The sequence below is a fragment of the Uranotaenia lowii genome, chromosome 3 (assembly GCF_029784155.1).
Source record: "Uranotaenia lowii strain MFRU-FL chromosome 3, ASM2978415v1, whole genome shotgun sequence".
Classification (NCBI taxonomy): Eukaryota; Metazoa; Arthropoda; class Insecta; order Diptera; family Culicidae; genus Uranotaenia; species Uranotaenia lowii.
The window spans coordinates 271,263,645-271,282,590 of NC_073693.1; the positions used below are offsets into that span (position 1 = coordinate 271,263,645).

The following is an 18,946-nucleotide window of genomic DNA, read 5'->3' on the forward strand; positions in this document are numbered from 1 at the left end:
TTTCTTTCGCTCATCTTCCCATTCAATTTGGCCAACGGTCACAGTCACTTCAGGCACATGACTGTGAGCTTCGCTGTAAACTCAGTCATTTTGATTTGGAATGAATGGAATCCGTTTGAGAAAAGTAGAACGATGTTTCCGGCGCAAAGTTATCAAATAAAAAGTTGTTCAAATAGCTAAAACACCCAAGTTTGTTGTACATTATAAAGATAAATTTGATTACCCAACTGAGAAAATTGTATTTATATCAATTAAATGCTTCTTTTCAAGCAATTATCACTTCACGAGATTTCATTTTTTTATAATTGGATTCAATTATTCAAATTTTCAGATAGAAATTAATTCGTAATCGTTAGCATATGCATTAGATTTCATTACAATATTTACAAATTTTCAATCATTAATGAGTTGTTTCTTCTAATAATAATAAAAAAAATCGATAATTTGTCGTTCATTTATTAACTGTTTCTAGATGTAAACGTCTTAATTTTTTTTTTGGCAGTTTACAATTTATTTTACGAAAATTAATGTTTATGAATCCATTTATGAAGAAAGCATACGAATTAAGCCAAACTCTTTAAATTATAATTAATTGTAAATGGGCATTTTTAATTACAGTATTAAAGGTTTTTTTAAATGCTGGAAACTAAATTTTTTTTCCGATCTCATTGACGTTCGGAACAAAGTTTCTTAAAATTGCACGATCTACAAGTTTGTTCAATATATTTAGTGTCTAAAGCAATTATTGTTAAAATATTTTTTATAGCAAATAAAAAAAAAAGAAATTTCGCATTTGAGGGTATTGGAGGCCGAGGAAGGTTCCTATAATAGTTTGGAACCCCTCCCTCATGCTGGAAGTGGGGAGGGGTTCTCTCAAATAAAAGTAATAAGTTTTCATAACTCGAGAACTGATCATGCAAATGAAACCAAATTTGATATGGGAGTGTATATCGGTACGAGGAATATTTATATAATTTTTAGATACCCCTGCCTACTTCCAATGGGGAAGGGGGCCCCATACATTTTTTCGCATAATTTGAGAATTAATCAAGCAAACGGAACCAAATACGGCATGCGAGGGTACATGGGCAGGAAGAATATTGTAAAGATTGTTTGAGACACCTCCTCCTTTCCAGCGTCGAGAAAGAAAAGGGGAAAGGGCCTCCCATACATTTTTTTTTTTGCAAATTCGATAACTAATCATGCAAACGTTACCAAATTTAACATGAATGGTTGGATACGAGGATGGTCTCTATGATTAATTGGGACTCCACCCTCCTCGATTGGGGAGATACAAAGGGGGGAAGGGGGACTTTCATACAATATAATGCATTATTCGATAACTAATCATACAAATGAACCCAAATTTCACATAGGAAGGTATAAGGCTACGAGTCAAGTTTCTACGATGGTTGAGATCCATCTATCCTTCCACTGGGAGATTAAATGGAGGGAGGGGTCTCTCTGTTCTGCATTACTCGAGAACAAATCGAACAAAAAAACCAAACTTATCATGGAAGTATATTCGAGTGAGAGAAATGTTTTTTTATGTTTCGAGGCCCTTCCCTTTCTCCAACGGAAGAGGAGAAGGAGGAGGGATGTTGTAATACAATATTTTTGAATCACTCGAGAACTATTCAAATAATATAGCAGAGGGTATTTGACTACAATTTTTTTTTCTATGATTGTTTAAGGTGTCTTCCTTCTTTCACTGATTCTATAGGAAGGGGGAAGGGGAGCTCCCATACAATTTTTTATTAACTTGAGTGCCAATCTAGCAGATGGTAACAGATTGGGAAAAGTATTTCAATACAAGAAATATTACTTGATCCTCGCGGGATAGGAAAGAGAAGAGAGGTGTCATTCGTATCCCAAGTAACTATAAGCACTAAAGCTTTGTAGTTTTATAGCTTTATACCAGCATTCATATGCTAAATTACACTATATCAGCACATCAAGTGCTATTTTGAGTTACAACAACCCTTTGAGTGCTATACCGCATCATATTAGAATTACACCACTTTTTTTAAAATGCAACTAGCATTTCATCAGCTTTGAACAATGCTTTTGAAATGCAACATAGCTGTAAATCGGAAAAACAAATGCTATATTTTCTAAGCATTAAATTGGCATCACACAAGCTTGCTTTAATGCTTTTTTGCACTATGTAAGCACAACAGTGGCATTAGGCCATGGCACATTAGTATTGATTGATGCTGACTAAATGCAAATCGCTAGAAATTTGATTCGTATAGGCCTTTTTTTTAATATTTAACACGGACTTGATAGATTCACAAGCAGAGTCAATGACAAATGTCAGAGCTAAGGATGTCTTGAGTTCGATTGTAAGTCATCTTCAGCCAAAAAAAAAAAAAATCATGTTCATTCAACCCGAGATATCCCATTAATATGCATAAGCGAATATAAACAAATAACAAATTAAGTATCATGGAAGAAAAATGAATCCAAACAAAAATCTTAAAAAAAATTTTTTTTCGCATGGTCGAACAACATTCGAACGCTATTTGCATTATACCAGCATTTTGCCAGCCAACGCTATAGCACCAAACAATGCTAATACAGTGCTTTTCTAGGGTTATACCAGTTGCTGCACTAAAGCAGCAGTTAATTTCGCCAAACCTGGCTCACAGAGCAAATATGATGCACAGAATCAAGCTCTATAGCTGACGTTAGAGCAGAATTGGTGCTGCTAGATTTTAGTGCTTGTGGTTACTTGGGATGTTTCGATAAATTTAAGAGCTCATAAAATTAATTTATCCACATTTTTCAAGGAAGAGTATTAGAGTACGAGAAATAATTCTATGGATATTAATAAAAACTCTTTTCATCTTCCAGTGGGGGATTATACAGGGAAAAATGAGTTCCGCACATTTTTTTGTATTACTTGAGAACTTATCCAACAAATGGAACCAAATTTGAAAGAAAAAGTATTTAAGAACCAAAAATGTATCTATTTATTTAAAGGAGAGATTCCTTTTCAAGCTTAAGAAACCATATTTTACATGAAAGGGATTTTTTTTAAGATTCAAGACCTTTCCTTCTTCCAAAGAACGGGAAAAAGGAAAGTAAGTATAGCTAAAAAAACTTATCAAGCAAATGGAGTCATATGTGAAATTTTATGTTATTTCTTTAAAAAAAATTGTTTTAGCAGTTCGCGGACCCTCTCACATTGCACAGTGGTGCAGAACATCAATCTAGCTGTACGAAATTAATAGCGCCCAGGGATGAAGAGATAGACATTTGATGTCTTCAGCAACATTGTTCAGTTTTACAAGGAACATATTCTAGTATCAAAATTTTTTCCGAGGGGTCCACCGATAGCGAGATAAAAATGCTAACTTTTTTGTTTTTCAAATTAGGGCTTTGATGTCTTCGACAAACTTGTTTATCTGATCAAAATACATAAGTTTGTTGAATATGTCAAAGTCCTGTCACATCACCCTTAGGAGTTACAGTCAAAGTAAAAAAATCTCTTGAAAAAACAGTTTTTTGAGCGTAACACGTTGTAGATTGGATAAAATGGTTCGCTGTCTTTGAAACAAAGTTGTAACAAGCCACGATCTACAATTGTCTCATACATTAGGATAGGTTTAGAAGTTGCTGAAGCTCTATAGAAAGCATTTAGTGTATTTTATTGGCAATTTTGGAAGGCTCGTCCATCGAAAAGTGCACATTTTCGCAACACCCCCTTTTTTGTGATTATTTTTTATGATAAGCGAAACCATTTCTATTTGAAATTAGCGCGGAAATCGGTGGAACTAGTAGAGATTTGAATGATTGAAAATACACATTTTATGTAAAAATTACCTATTTTACTTATAGAAAAAACGTTAAAACATTTCATTTATTAATAAAGTGTTGCAGTTTTCTTTTATAAATTTTGTTCTATTAAAAGACATTTAAATTCGATTTTTCAAACAATTTAAACCCCAAAAAAATGAATGGAACTTATCTGTTAAATTTGGTAGAGCACTTAATTAGTATTTGAATAATAGAATTTTGCCATTACAATATAGGTTCCAAGTAACTGTATCCAAGTATCCAATCTTACAAGCAATTCGCTTTTGTCTTTTCGTCGATTCATAAGTTTTAATCGAATTTAAATGCCTTTTAATAAAACAAAATATATAAAAGAAAACTGCAACATTTTATTAATAAATTAAATGTTTTAACGTTTTTTCTATAATTAAACAGGTATTTTTTACATAAAATGTGTATTTTCAATCATTCAAATTTCTACTATTTCCACCGATTTCCGCGCTAATTCCAAATGGAAATGGTTCCGTTTATCATAAAAAATAATCACAAAAAGGGGGTGTTGCGAAAATGTGCACTTTTCGATGGACGAGCCTTCCAAAATTGCCAATAAAATACACTAAATGCTTTCTATAGAGCTTCAGCAACTTCTAAACCTATCCTAATGTATGAGACAATTGTAGATCGTGGCTTGTTACAACTTTGTTTCAAAGACAGCGAACCATTTTATCCAATCTACAACGTGTTAGGCTCAAAAAACTGTTTTTTCAAGAGATTTTTTTTACTTTGACTGTAACTCCTAAGGGTGATGTGACAGGACTTTGACATATTCAACAAACTTATGTATTTTGATCAGATAAACAAGTTTGTCGAAGACATCAAAGTCCTAATTTGAAAAACAAAAAAGTTAGCATTTTTATCTCGCTATCGGTGGACCCCTCGGAAAAAATTTTGATACTAGAATATGTTCCTTGTAAAACTGAACAATGTTGCTGAAGACATCAAATGTCTATCTCTTCATCCCTGGGCGCTATTAATTTCGTACAGCTAGATTGATGTTCTGCACCACTGTGCATTGCAGGGGAGAAAGAAAAAGAAGAACGAGTTCTTTATATCAAATTCAAAAACAATTTCAGATTCAGCCTAGAAAAATCGTTTCAGAGAATCTAATCTTCTTAGTATTCCATGAATGCCGTATAAACTTTACCCAGTGGGGATGCTTGATGATATCACCTACAAATTTTATATTGCTTATATTATCCCATATCAACACTGTTGGTGTAAAATATGTAAATATGTAAATATGTAAATATGTAAAAAATATTTTTCGGACAATAACAATTTTTTTTTCAAATTAATATTTTGTTTTGTGGAATATGATTGTTTTACATCACGCGTTTGCAAATTTAAAAATTTTTACCATCCAAACATAATTTTTTAGGGTATGCCAATAGTGCATATGTAGTACATGCATTTGCACAAGCTGTATCCTTCCATATTTTCTCGTTTTACCAATTTGGAATATGATTTTTCATTTAACAAATCTCTTTGCTCTCCTAGTAACTCCGTTCAATAAAATCTCTTCACAAGTGTTCAAATGTGAATCGCGAACGCATCGCTTACGGTCCCAATGCTTCTGAAATCACAGAAAAATATTATCTAAATTACATCAGTTATATCTGTTAGGTCAAGCGCAAAATAAGTGTATTTTCCTTATAATGGACAAGTATTCAGTCCTTTCTATCTTTGGATTGGCAACAGAATTTTGTGGAGGTACTCTGATATATCGTATCATACATCAATCCTGGTTCTGGAATCCACTGCTACAGCTTCGTGCAGTGTTAATATCGCTTGTATCAAATTTGGCGTCACAGAAGCTCATTGTAGTCGTCTAACCAGAGCGCTAACTGGTCAGTTAAATAAAAATATATAAAATCAAGACTTTTTGTTCTGAATCTCCTGTATGGTTAAGCTATGATTCAGAGGTACTATTGTACCTATATTTACCTTCCACTTAGTGTGTACATGTCCCTTTTTTGCCCGACTTCATTCTTTTTAATTTATGTCAGAATTTAACAAAGGAAGTTAAAAAAGTCCTTATTTCCAATATTTTGATTGAAAAAAAAGCTTCATTGCTTAAAACTCCCTATGTGGACAGGCTAAATGCAAACTTTGCCATTATAAAATCGTTTATTTGCCCTCATTGTAGCATCCTGGTTAGAACATTTTCTGATCATTGTAAACTCAAATCTCCTGAATTTTGTAGTTGTGAATCAATAATGTATGATTCTTTTAGCTCATATATAGGTAAGTGTATCTCATTTTAAGAATTTAAACTAAAATAACAATCTGTCATTTTTCACCCAATGTGGTTATAAGCTTCAATGCTTCAAAATTACTACGTGGATCGGCTTTATGCCCTAAATATTTATTTATTCTCTAATCCTTTTATGGTTTTCAGGTTTCTCAGGTATATGATGAAATCTGTAAAAAAAAGGCAAGGCACAATTTTCCCGTTTGTTTGGATAACGTGCCGCTATCAAGCCTACCCCTTTTCTGATACCTGATCATTTTAGCTAGTTGAATTTTTTGTAGTTGTTTTTTTTTTAAATTATTATTTACTGATATTTTGTAAGAGAACCTACTAATTTATTCATCCTTGATTACAAAAGGAGGACAGATTTTTTCGTGCCAGTGTTTTAAAACAGATATGAAATGTTGAATGATGAAATATGCTGGTGCCTGAACTTGAATTATTTGTATGATTTTGACTTTCAATTTAGGTTTTGGTGATACAGCGTTTGAAATATCGAAAATAAACATTTTTCAGTTAAATCAGTCAATGATGAACAAACAAAACTATACGTATCAGAGATTTTACGCAGTACAAACAGAAATTCTCTCATATTTTTTAACTTCACCTACCCTGTTTGAAAGTGACATCGAAACAAAACGGAACTTAGCTAACAGAAAATCCCTTGGTTAAACAGCGTGACATTAAGCAATCCCCAGAAACCCACAACATACAAGAAGGGCTTATCACCGATGTATCTTACCCGTATGCAGTCCTATTCGCAACTGCAGTGGAACTCCCGGCAGATGGCGCACTTTGAAGTTGCTGCTCTGATGCAACAGATCCAGGGCCATGGTGGCAATCTGTTCCGCGTGATCCGGTGTCCTTACTGGTAAGCCGCCGACCACCATATAGGCATCCCCGATGGTTTCCACCTTGTACACATTGTAGGCGTTTATCGTAGCATCAAAGCAGGTATACAAATCGTTCAGCAGATCCACAACCTGGACCGGGGTGCAGTGGGCGGCTATCGTCGTGAAGCCAACGATGTCGCTGAAATAAATAGTCACTTCCGAGAATTCCTCCGGCTCCACGGCCAGCCCAAGTTTCAGACGCTCGGCCACAGAGCTGTGTGTGTGTGCGTGTGCGTGGGAGAGAGAAGAAAAACAAAAACCGAAATTAACCCACATACCTACAAGTAGAATCAACGAAATTATTTGATTAACATCGAAGGTTTTAGATTTAATAAGGCTCAGGTGGATTTGCTTTAAAAAAGAGTATTGTAAATGATCAAAATGGACTTAACGCTGCCTTTATATAAAAATTAGTTCACAATTACATATGAAGCGTTTGGAGCCAGAGGGGAAGAAGTGCAAAAATGATAGAATTTTAGAAAAGTATGCCAAACGATGATTCATGCTCCGAACTTAGTTTTTATTTTTTTCAGATTTTTTGGATTCTTAACCACATACTTTACGTTCGAAAGAATCATAGATACGGCCTCTATTCTTTGCAGAATTTATCATACCCGGCACCATGACTTCATGTTGTCCATTGTAGATGAAGGAACTTCGTGTCGATGATTGTGATTTTCTGGAAGAATGTTTCAGTCATCTTCACGACTTGTCAAAAATTTATAAAACGATCAACTTTTAAAATTTACTACAGCTATTTCAGCATTTATGTATCTACATAGCCAATTTGCAGATGATTGGTCATTTTTAACAATGCTTTTAATGATTTTCAAATATAGAATATACCTTGGCATCTTACCTTTCTTCTACCTACCTCACCTTTCAATAACTCCAAATAATATTAAAATCTTTATTTTGGCTACCATATTTGAACTATAAAAAGCTGGTTCAAATTATTATTTAGTTTGGCTGATACACTTGACTTATCCAGACAAAGGCAACAGATTCACCTATTCAATCACACTTTTCATACGCTGACCTATTTCTCTTTCCATTTCCCATTATTCCAATCCATTTTTTCCTTAAACTTGCCCTCTGCGTGCAATTTCTTCTTCACTACATTTTTCTGCTGAATTTCAGCACATCTAAATAAGGACTGTTTGCGAAAAAAATGTAACACGTTCATTTGAGAATAACTTTTGAACGGATGGGTGAAATTTGAAGAAATTTTCAGAGATACTACCTAGTAATGTAATGTTTACATTAGCAAAGTTTTGTGGCGGTCTTTCAAGTTGTTTTTAAGATAGTATCTAACGGATAAGTTTATTGACCAAAATTTTTGGGCAACATATGCTTATCTATATTGCATCTACCTAAATTTGTTGGCTATTTTGCTGACGTTCTTCATTTGGGATTGTGCTAATCGTTATGTACCAATTATCGATTAGCATTTATCACTGATCATCAGCCAAATTTAGTGCTAAAAATATTTATTTTTTAGTTATTTTCTTCTCGTTTCTCTCCGGAGGAAGGAAACATTTCTGACAGGAGATTTCCATGTGCCCGCCTGACAGTTTGTTTCGATTTCCCCTACGAAATTTTTCAAAATTTATGCATTTAATTCTATCTCAAAATTGTGGACATGTAAACATTACATTACTAGGTGGTATCAATGAAAATTTCATAAGTTGTCATCCATCCGTTTAAAAGTTCTCCACGAATAAAAATGTCGTTTTTTTTTTCAAATACAGTCCTTAGGCCTGATTTTAATTTCTACCCTCTAGGTCTTTTCCGCCAGCTTCTTCAACAACCTTCTCTTGCTTTCTCCTGTAAAATGAAATGTATCTTAATTGGAACCAGACCCGAATGACCATCAATGGTTAAAAGGTCTTAAATAAATATCATTATTATCATTCTCTTGCTTTCTGGAGTACCACTCTCTTAGCCGTCTCTAGCCAACTCTCTCATATCCAAGTAGGTATATTTTGTTTCTTCCACTCCACCCTATCTGCAGGCCCACTTCTTCATACACCGGAACTCGGCTGGACTGGAGAGAATGAAATCTCGAGACGGCTCAGCGGACTGTGTTTTTCCCGACCGCGGATGGAATGAATTCGGTTTTTTTCTTCAAAACATATTTCCTTTCAAATGTTCCTTCTAAACCACAGCGTACGCCTACGCCGCAGCTCCATTTGATAGGGGCTTTTATCAGCATTTCCTTTCCCGACCGTTCTGCAGGCCGATTCTCCTGTTCTCTCTTTGGGCTTATACCTTCTTCTTTCATCTGATTTGATGTATTTTCTCCTTTAAAAACACTCGACCCCCCCCCCCCCTCCCGCGTTGCTTAGAAAAACTGTTCGATGTCTACTTTGGCCACGATTTTTGCTCTATCTGGATTGATCAGCAAACATTTTTGTAGGTATATTTCTCAACAAACTTTGTTATATGTCTTACTAGCTGACCCGGTGTGCTTTGCAACACCTTCCAAAAATTTTTGAAACTTGTGGTACCTAGTTATTTAACTTGTTATTTATTTGCACAAAATTTTAAGTTCAATTTCAAAATCATTAAAATGTTTTTTCAAAATGAATTTTCAACTTTTTATTATTTTGAAATCTTAATTTTTTTTTTAAATCCGTGTTTAGATCCTTTTTATGACTCTGGATTTCTTTGCTTGATAAGTTTATAACTTATGCCAAAATATTTTTTATATAAATATGAAACTATCTCAAACTATCATATAAACATTTTTAGTAACAAAATAATATCATGGGACATTTATTTTACCTATTCGTTCTCGAATTATCATACAAATTACCCCTATTCCTATATCCCTAACTGAAGGAAGGTGGGTCTCATAACCAGAAGTGCCAGGTGGTTTTGTCAAAAATCAGAACACCACGATGAAAAAAATCAGGATTTTTCAGGACACCACTAAATTGATGAAAATAACATGATGCTCTGCTTGGTACATAACTTGAGGCGAAGTACAGGTTCTTAAGACGCCTCAAATTATGCAACTGAAGCTAGAAGAATCTTGGCTGGCCAGCAGTTGATATCGAAAAACACCATTTGAATAACTTTTGAACCAAAGATCATCATCGGATAAACTGATTATTTAAACTATTTTTTTTTAAGATTTGTTTAATGTTCTCATCATTAAACAATAAATTTAGTAATAATTAACATATTTTTTAACAATCAGAACAAATCAGGACATTTTAAGAGCCATTTTTCAAAAATCAGGACAATTCAATCGAATTTTAAAAATCAGGACAGTCTCTCGAAAATCAGGACAAATCCTGAAAAATCAGAACACCTGACACCCCTGCTAATAACATCAGAAAAACACTTCTTGTAAACAAATACGAACTCACGTCATATATGGCTCTATTCTCGATAAGTTCTCGAGTTATTCAAAAAATGGGTGACCCTCTACCCTCTGTATATCTCCTCTCTGGCAAGAGAAGAGGTTCTCAAACCATCGAAGAAAGATAGCTGGTACACAAATTTGCTACCATGATAATTTATTTCTTTTTTCTCGTAAAATTATCGAAATATTAAACAAACTGTATCAATGCCCTCTTTTCCCTCTATGTTGTTCCACTGATTAGTGGTAGTGATGCTAAACTACCGGAAAAAACATACATATCATGTGCTCGAATACCCTTTCATGCCAAATTTGGTTTAGTTTTATTTATTAGTTGTCGAGTTATGCTATAAAATTTGTATCGGAGCCGCCCTTCCTACCTATCCCCTACCTGGAAGAAGGGGATCAAGATTGAATATTCCGTGTATTCAAATACACTCCTATGCCAAATTCTTCCCCAGTTGCTAAATTGAATGATTGTTACTTGGTTCCATTCGTTAGATAAGTTTTTGGTTTATGCAAAACAATCATACATATATGAACTTCCGTCTCAAATAAGCTAATAACCATTTTACGTATCCAAATGCTTTCCCATGCCAAAGTTGTTTCTATTTGCATGATTAGTTCTCGAGTAATGCGAAAAATTGTAAAGAAGCCCCCCCCTCCCCTCTCCTTCATATCACCCCACTGTATGGAGGCAGTAGTACCAAATATTCACAATTCACAGAAACCTTCCCTGTGATCAAATACCCTCTCAAGCCAAATTTCGTTCTATATGCTTAGTAAGTTCTCGAAGGAAGTGAAAATTATATGAGAGGACTCTCCTCCTTTAAGATTTTCCGACTTGAAGCATGAAGGGTTCTCAAAATATCATAGAAACATTTATCGTAATCAAATACCTTCCCACGCCAAATTGGGTGCCATTTGCTTGATTATTTATCCAGTTATGCAGAAAATTGTAAATTGCACCTTCCTTACATTCTATATCCTCACTGGAAGGAGGGAGGGGAACCAAATATTCATAGAACTATTTTTCGTACCCATATACCCTTCCTAGCCAAATTTGGTTTCATTTGCTGGAATAGTTTTCAAGCTTTGCAATAAAAAAAGTGGTTAAAGCCCCCCCCCCTTCTTCCTGTATCTCCAATGGAAGGAGGGAGGGGTTTGAAATAATCATAGAATCATTTTTCATATTCCGCTACCCTCCCATGCCAAATTTGTTCCATTAGCTTGATTAGCTCTCCAGTTATGTAAAAAATTGTAAGGTAGGCCCCCTCCCCCCTTTCTATCTCCCCACTGGAAGGAGGGAGGGGTACGAAATATTCTTAAAAACATTCCTCGTTCCCCCGTGCCCACCCATGCCAAATTTGATACCATTTGCTTGATTGGTTCTCGAGTTATGCAAAAAATTGTCTTTTGTTTAGGAGGCCCCTCCCCCCCCCTTCCTGTTAGAGGGAGGGGTCCCAAACCATAATAAGAACCTTCCCCGGCCTCCAATACCCCCACTTGCTAAGTTTCACCAAAATCGGTTCAGTAGTTTTCGAGTCTATAGGGAACAGACAGACAGACAGACAGACAGACAGAAATTCATTTTTATATATATAGATATACATTACAGAATCATCGCTTAAAACTCGAAAAAACATCATTTACCTACCAGAGTGGAGGCAATATACATAGATATTTTAAACTTCTAGCTAAGGCGATATAAGTTATACAAATTGGACAATATTCAACACCTTATTCTTACATCATGCAAGAATGCGAGATACATACATACATACAATACATGCAAACCGTTGCTAGCCAGCAGCTGCTTCTCTTATTGAGCAATTTTTAAAAATGATCCATCTGTTTTCTAACTTGAATGCTACGCGAGAGAACAAAATTGCAAACATGGCGGGCTTTTTATCATATCCGATTTATACCGACTTTAAGTATCCAGTTTTACGATCGTTTACTTGTTTGGTAGGAAATGCTGTTCTTATTAACATCGTTAACGATTTGAGCTATAATTTCTTATGCGATTTCATGTTTGCTGGGTCCATGGCCGTTGGAACGGGGGGGACGATTTGGGGGTTAAGCCCCCCATGAGAGTCCAGGAAAGGCAAGCGAGGTATTCTACTTCACACTCAAAATTTCAAATTCTATAACAAATTTAGATTATTGATTTACCTATTAAAGATTAAAAATCTTGACTGATGCCATAATTTCGAAAACTAATCACACGTTCAAAATTTTGACACAATTTTTCTGGTTCTGGTTTCATTTTATTAGAATTTTTTTTTTAATGTTCATCATTCGAATTAAGAAATCAACAGCTGTTTGAAATCCTGGTTCAAATTTTGTTTTGCATTTCATTCAAAACTTTAATTATGATTTTCAAAATTCATATGCTTTCCATATTTTGATAGTTTTTTTTTGTTTCGATTATAGTCGTTTTACCATCTTTATGGCATTCGCGACTTATATTTTGATAGTAATTTTCCGAATATGTATGAAAAAAAAATTATAAAAAAAAAAATTGTATTTGTTTCATATTCAGATTCGAAGTTCTTAAACTTAATTCTCATGCAAAATTCAAACATGACATAGCAAAATGGCGATCCAGAATTGAAAACTCAAGATCAGATGAATCATTCGAAACTCTTATTTTTAATTCTATTTCACAGATTAAATTAAAAATGAAAAATTGAAATAATGAAACTTAAAAAACCAGAATTTTTAATAAAGATTCACGAAATTAAATTCACTTCTTGGCTCAAATTTAAAATTCTGAACTTTAATTTAGATTCAGAAATCGTTTTTTTTTGTAAATTTAGAAATTTTATTGAAATCCGGAAAATGATGTAAAATTTGAATTCTGAATTTATTATTAGATTCATCTCGAAAGCGAGTTGTACGACAAAAACATCAAGATGACTATGTTGTCACAAGAGATCGCAGACTGAAAATTAAAATGTTAAATATTTAATCAATGTCAGTTGTGTATACAAACTCATCTGAAAATCACAAATATTAAAAGGATTTGAGATTATTTTAAAAGTTTTGTTAAATGAAATAAACTGATTTCTGTTTTATTAAATCCATCCACTGAATTTAAATTATGGAATTGATTTTTAATCAAAATATTTGCTGATAAAGAAACATGTAATGCTCACGTTAAAAAACCCGCTTGAAATTAAATATTTATTGGTACATTTTTTAAATTTATTAAATATATTGCAGTTTTTTCAAGAGCCAAACTGCAAACTGAAATCTTAAATTTGAATCAAGTCTGAAAGAATCACATTTTTGCCGCTAAATTTCAATCTCTTGCTTTTACTTTTGAAAATTTGAAACAATGATGGTTGAAATTTTTGAACTTCAACAAGAGTCTCGCAGATCCATCTTATTTGATTTGATAATAAAAAAATTTCTTACTCAAACCAAATCAATCAAATTCACCAGACTTTTGACTAAATTCAAGGATTTTATTATTGGTAAAAGTAAGTGCCTTATTTTGTTACTAAAAGCTTCATTTTACAAATTTAGCATACAATTTTAAAAATTTTAGGGCATATTTTCAAAAGTTCCAATTTTATACTAAACACTTTTTATGTTAAAGAATTTAGAAATAAATCATTAAATAGTACTTACTACGTTTTTAAGGAAAAAAAAATTTTTTTTGCTCATGCTTTGTTTGAACGAAAATAAATATGATAGAAAAAATTGGTCACCATTTTTTGTTTTCTTTTGGCATAAATTGCTTAGTTGAGAGTCAATAAAGTTATTTCCGTAGACGGATTTTCGCTTCCACAGCAAATTCATAATCCATGCAGTAAAGGTTCAAATCAAATCAGATTAAGCTCAACACATCGCACAGGCTAGTTTTTTGCGTTAATCTACACAATGAATAAGAACAACCCAAGTAACCATAAGCATTAAGCCATAACTCTTAATCAGCATTAAATCAACATTTCTTATGCAAGTTAGCACTATATCAACATTAATAATGCTTTTTAGTTTTATAAAAGTATTATTAATGCATAGAAGCAATAACAAAAATTAGCACTAATGGTAGCATTATATGCACATATAGAGCTATTTTATAAAGTTAACAAGCATTAAGACTGTAGCCCTAGAACTTCCTGTTAATACTTATATAAAGCTTTTATAAAGCGTAGCAACGTCAAACCCGCGAATGTAAACAAGAATGATTTTCTCATTTGCTGCGTGTGAGTAAGCAAAACAGCAAACGAAAACAAAAAGAGCGGGCAGTTGCAGTTGTCTTCTCCCAAAATTTTCCAATACATTTACAAACCTTCTCATGCATACATCGTCTATGAAGTTGTGTGACCCGAACAGTACTTGAAGTATGGGGGTTTTCACCTACCTTATCAGCATCAAGAGTGGTCGAAATGGTAAAGGCACGAGGAAAGATAAAGACTGCTGCGGGATCCTCTGTTCGAGATTCATCAAAAGTAATTCATAATTCAATTATAATCGCTTCTCATTCCATAGAACTCTTCATTAAGCAAGCATAATCCTTCATTCAGCAGGTTGGTTGATCTTGTTGATAATGATTTTATTTTTATTTTTTTTCATTTTAATAAATCAAAGAATAATTTCCTAATTTCCGTTTCTAATCAATCATGATTAATCAATTAAAAAATTATAAGGTGTTCAAAGTATGCATTGTTAATGCTTTTATACGGCTGGCGAAAAATGACGTTTTGATGGTGCTCTTATTCAGCATTTGTAATGCTTATTAAAGGCTATGTCGTGATAGCATTTATTCAGCCCGCTATTTTGCCTTTTTAGCATTAAATCTGCATTATATACGCATATAGTGCAAAACAAGCATTAATTCAGAGTTATATATGGGAATATAGTGTTGATTAAGGGCTATATTTAAGTGCTTATGGTTACTTGGGAATGTAAATGTAAATGTATTTGAATAAAAAAAACTTCAGATAAATATTCATGTTTCGAATAAATAGCTCCTTCAATTTTGATGTAGGGATGAATCATCCGACAGGATGAAAATCACAGAAAAAAAATCCTTCAATTTTGATGTGACAGAATTATCTCGTTAAACAATTGTACTTAAGTTTTGTTTCAAGAATTCATGATCATTCAACAATATATTGTGTATAGACAAACTAGTCTCAAATGACATTTTAACCTGAAAAATTAATATTATTGCCTTTTTGCTGTACCCACCTTTTGAAGGAAAACTATCACTCAAACGATTGGTAGCATGCATAAGTATGACGTCTTTGTATTAAGTTGGAACCTAAGCAATAAGCACTAAACGTACCGGAGGCGGTCAAATGACGGTCAAACATTATATGATGATTATGCCTAATATATTTTTTTTCTGCGCAAATTTAACTACAGGCCTTTTTTTATTTTTAGAATGGAAGTAATTTTTCTGCATTATAATTTTTCTATGTTTTGTAACTTTCGAATAACGCATGTGGTTTACCTATTTATATCGAAAGCGTTCAAATGACAGCAAAAACTTGTTTACTCTCTTTACTTTTACATTAATATTCTCTTGTTTCTTAGTCGATTTCTACAAAATTAAAAGTTTTGGAAAGCTTATAATGTGACTCAAATATGATTCTCAGACAATTTTCAGCTACAATCATTTTTAAGTTATTTTTAGTCGAATATTTTTTTAAAACATGCTTCGGGAAAAAGGCTGTAAATCAGTTATTAAGAGCTCGAGAAAAAATTTCACTTAGTGCCTAAGTAAGCTGAAGTTAATATGTTGCACATATGAATTTAAAGAAAAAATAAGATCATGGCAAAAAAAATGTAAAGAAGGGGTATGAACCTCGTATCTTTTAATCAATTAATCGCCAAAGTTATTCCAGTTACAGTTAAAAAATGTGAAAATGTAGATTATTTATCATATTTTTTTCAAGCATCACATCGCCAAAATTTCAAAAAAAAAAAATATCTTCGACTTTGAGTAACATTAAAACAAATAATTGTAGCTGAATATTGTCTTAAAATCATATTTTAGTCACATTATAAACTTTCATAACTTTTAGTTTTGTAGAAATCGGTTGAGAAACAAAAGAGTTTTAGTGAAAAAAGCGTTTGTCGTAATAAAACTGTTGGCGGAATGAATACGTACTTGCATACAAAGTGTCGGTAAGTTTAGTGTTAAGGTCGTGTACGCTGTTCAAATTCTAATGAATGTTTCGTAAGGTTCATAAAGAACAAGTTTCATGAATGGAGCTACGAGTCTCTCAGAGGAATTTTTAAATAATACAATTTAATTAAATACATGTACGATTTAAAACCCGAGATAAGTTAGACAAATTTGCTGCCTCTTAGTTTCAATGAGACGCTTAAAGTAATACCTTATCTAAAACGCCCGAATCTCTAACAAGAAGCATCACCCCATCCACCTTCTCACGTCAGATAATCGAAATGATGAAAACTCTTCCCACTCTCTTACCTGGGTAGCATCCGGTTAAGCAGTTGTTCAGTCTTTTTGCGTTCCATGTCGAGCTGTTCGGTGCGTTCCCGAATCAGCTCCTCCAGATTGTTGGAGTACTTTTCCAACATTTGAAACATAGTGTCTACGAAATTCACCTTCCGGCCATGATTTAATTGCTTGAAACGTTCACAGATCCTGACGGAGGTTGGTTGAAAGTTGGTTGGTGGTATGGGGGGATGAATTTCGACGGAAAGACATGGTAGTAGAGACACAGAGAAAGAAAATGAAATGGCATATTAATTAACGCCCCTGGAAGTGTCTTGCTCTCGAAATGGAACAGTAAAGTTAAGGTTTTTCGGAGCAGAAAGGTGTTTGAATTATTACGTTACGAAATCCGGTCTCATTTCGGGATTCTCGGCCCAGCACTGGCGCATGATGTTGATGGCTTCCGGCGGGGCGGCACCTTTTGACACCGAAGGCCGTATCAGCGGGGGTGGTTTTTTGATTTTGGCAATTATTTCCTCCGGCGAAAGGGACAGCATACAGTAGGGTTCTCCCCGGACGATGACCTCCTGCATGACGATGCCGAACGAATAAACGTCGGCCGGCTGGGTTCCGACTCCTCTGCTGGAGCCACCCTTCCGGTCGCTGCGTAAAACTTCCGGCGCGGTCCACAGCAGCTCTTTGGCACTCTTTGGTGGCGGTGTTATGCCCTGGGTCTCGTAGAAGCTCAGCATTCCGTAGTCGGTGATTTTGAGCACCCACCTGGCATCGACGACACAGTTCCGAGACGATAGAGAACCGTGCACCCGAATCGGGGACCCGTGCAGATAGCGCATTCCCCGAACCAGATCCGTCAGCAGACTCAACCGAAACGTCCAGTCCAGTTTGATTTCATCCATGATGAGCACATCCTGCAGGGAGCCCCGGGAACAGTGCTCGAAGACCAGAGCCGTCCGGGTTGGTTCGTTTAGCCAACCTGTTGTTGTTGTTGTCAAGCACGAGGAAGAGGAGAATAAAATAGAAAATCGGAATGTAAATTAAACTATACATTGTAAGGGGAGAATTGATTGATGTATGCTGCAAAATGAATGCGAATATTGCAAAACGCGGCAAAGAGCGTTGGCGTAAGCTAGCAGGATTTGAGAAAGATTCATGACATTTAAAAGTAGCTGTCGTCACTTTGCTATGGGATTGCATGACATTGTTGTTTTCAATGAAGAAATGGTTTCCGTAGAAATTTCGTTTGCATAGTTAATTGCTGACGTTTAAATGGAATACTTAGTCGATCCCAAACAATGATATGGCGTATAGATTTTCAATTCAGTTTCAATGTAACTATCTCTTGTTTTTTCAACAATTTGTCATGAGAAAAAGCATACAGGTATTTGGTTGCTAATAAACTATAATATATTATCATACAGATGAGGGCCGTAAGAAAAACCGGCTCAGGGAGGGTGGGGGGAGGATGGTCGGTATGATTACACATTTTTCTCATTTCAGTTTCGCTTGAACAAGTCATACTGAAAAAGAATAAAAAATGTGTTGGTTCTGAATAATTATTCAGCTTTGAGTTATACTAGGGTGATTTGCCAATCATTGTCCCCTTACCCATTGTTGCACGACATGACTTAAATTGTTAATATTTCAGCTGTTTTTCAAATTTTTCTCAAAAATAATAATGAATCATGTTAATTGGAATGTTTACTGACGAAATGAGGCTTTTTACGTTATTTTCTGCTGTTAAATATGCACCTTACGACAGTTTTAATTTTTTTTGTTTTTTTTGGGCGATTTTTGTTTCACGTTAGGACAAAACATTCTTCGTATCGGTTTTCTTTACGAAACATTTGTTGATCCGCTCAATCTCCACCTGCCCCATTGTTGTACATAAGTCCGCTGCAAAATTTGTTTGGAAATTTTCAAATTTATTAATTTGTACACTTCCAAAAACTATGTTTAGTTGTTTTACTACCAAAAATAGCAATAAAATTTTTGAAAGCAATTAATTGAGCCCTGAATTAGCGCAACGTGTTTTGATTTGTACGGGAAATGAAAATTTTCATTCAAAAATCACCAGAGATGTACTTAAAGTTGAAAAAACTAATTTTATTTTTGAAATATTTTTTGAATCTTGCAATACATTTCATGTG

General features: G+C 34.2%; 1 protein-coding gene across 1 annotated transcript in view; it reads right to left on the bottom strand.

The window, feature by feature from the left end:
- Positions 1-18,946, bottom strand: part of LOC129757714 (uncharacterized) — a 468,755-nt gene that overhangs the window by 30,669 nt on the left and 419,140 nt on the right. Inside the window, 3 exon segments of the mRNA XM_055755003.1 lie at positions 6,834-7,198; positions 16,812-16,988; positions 17,178-17,772. Of these exon segments, the coding sequence (XP_055610978.1) occupies positions 6,834-7,198; positions 16,812-16,988; positions 17,178-17,772 (1,137 nt within the window).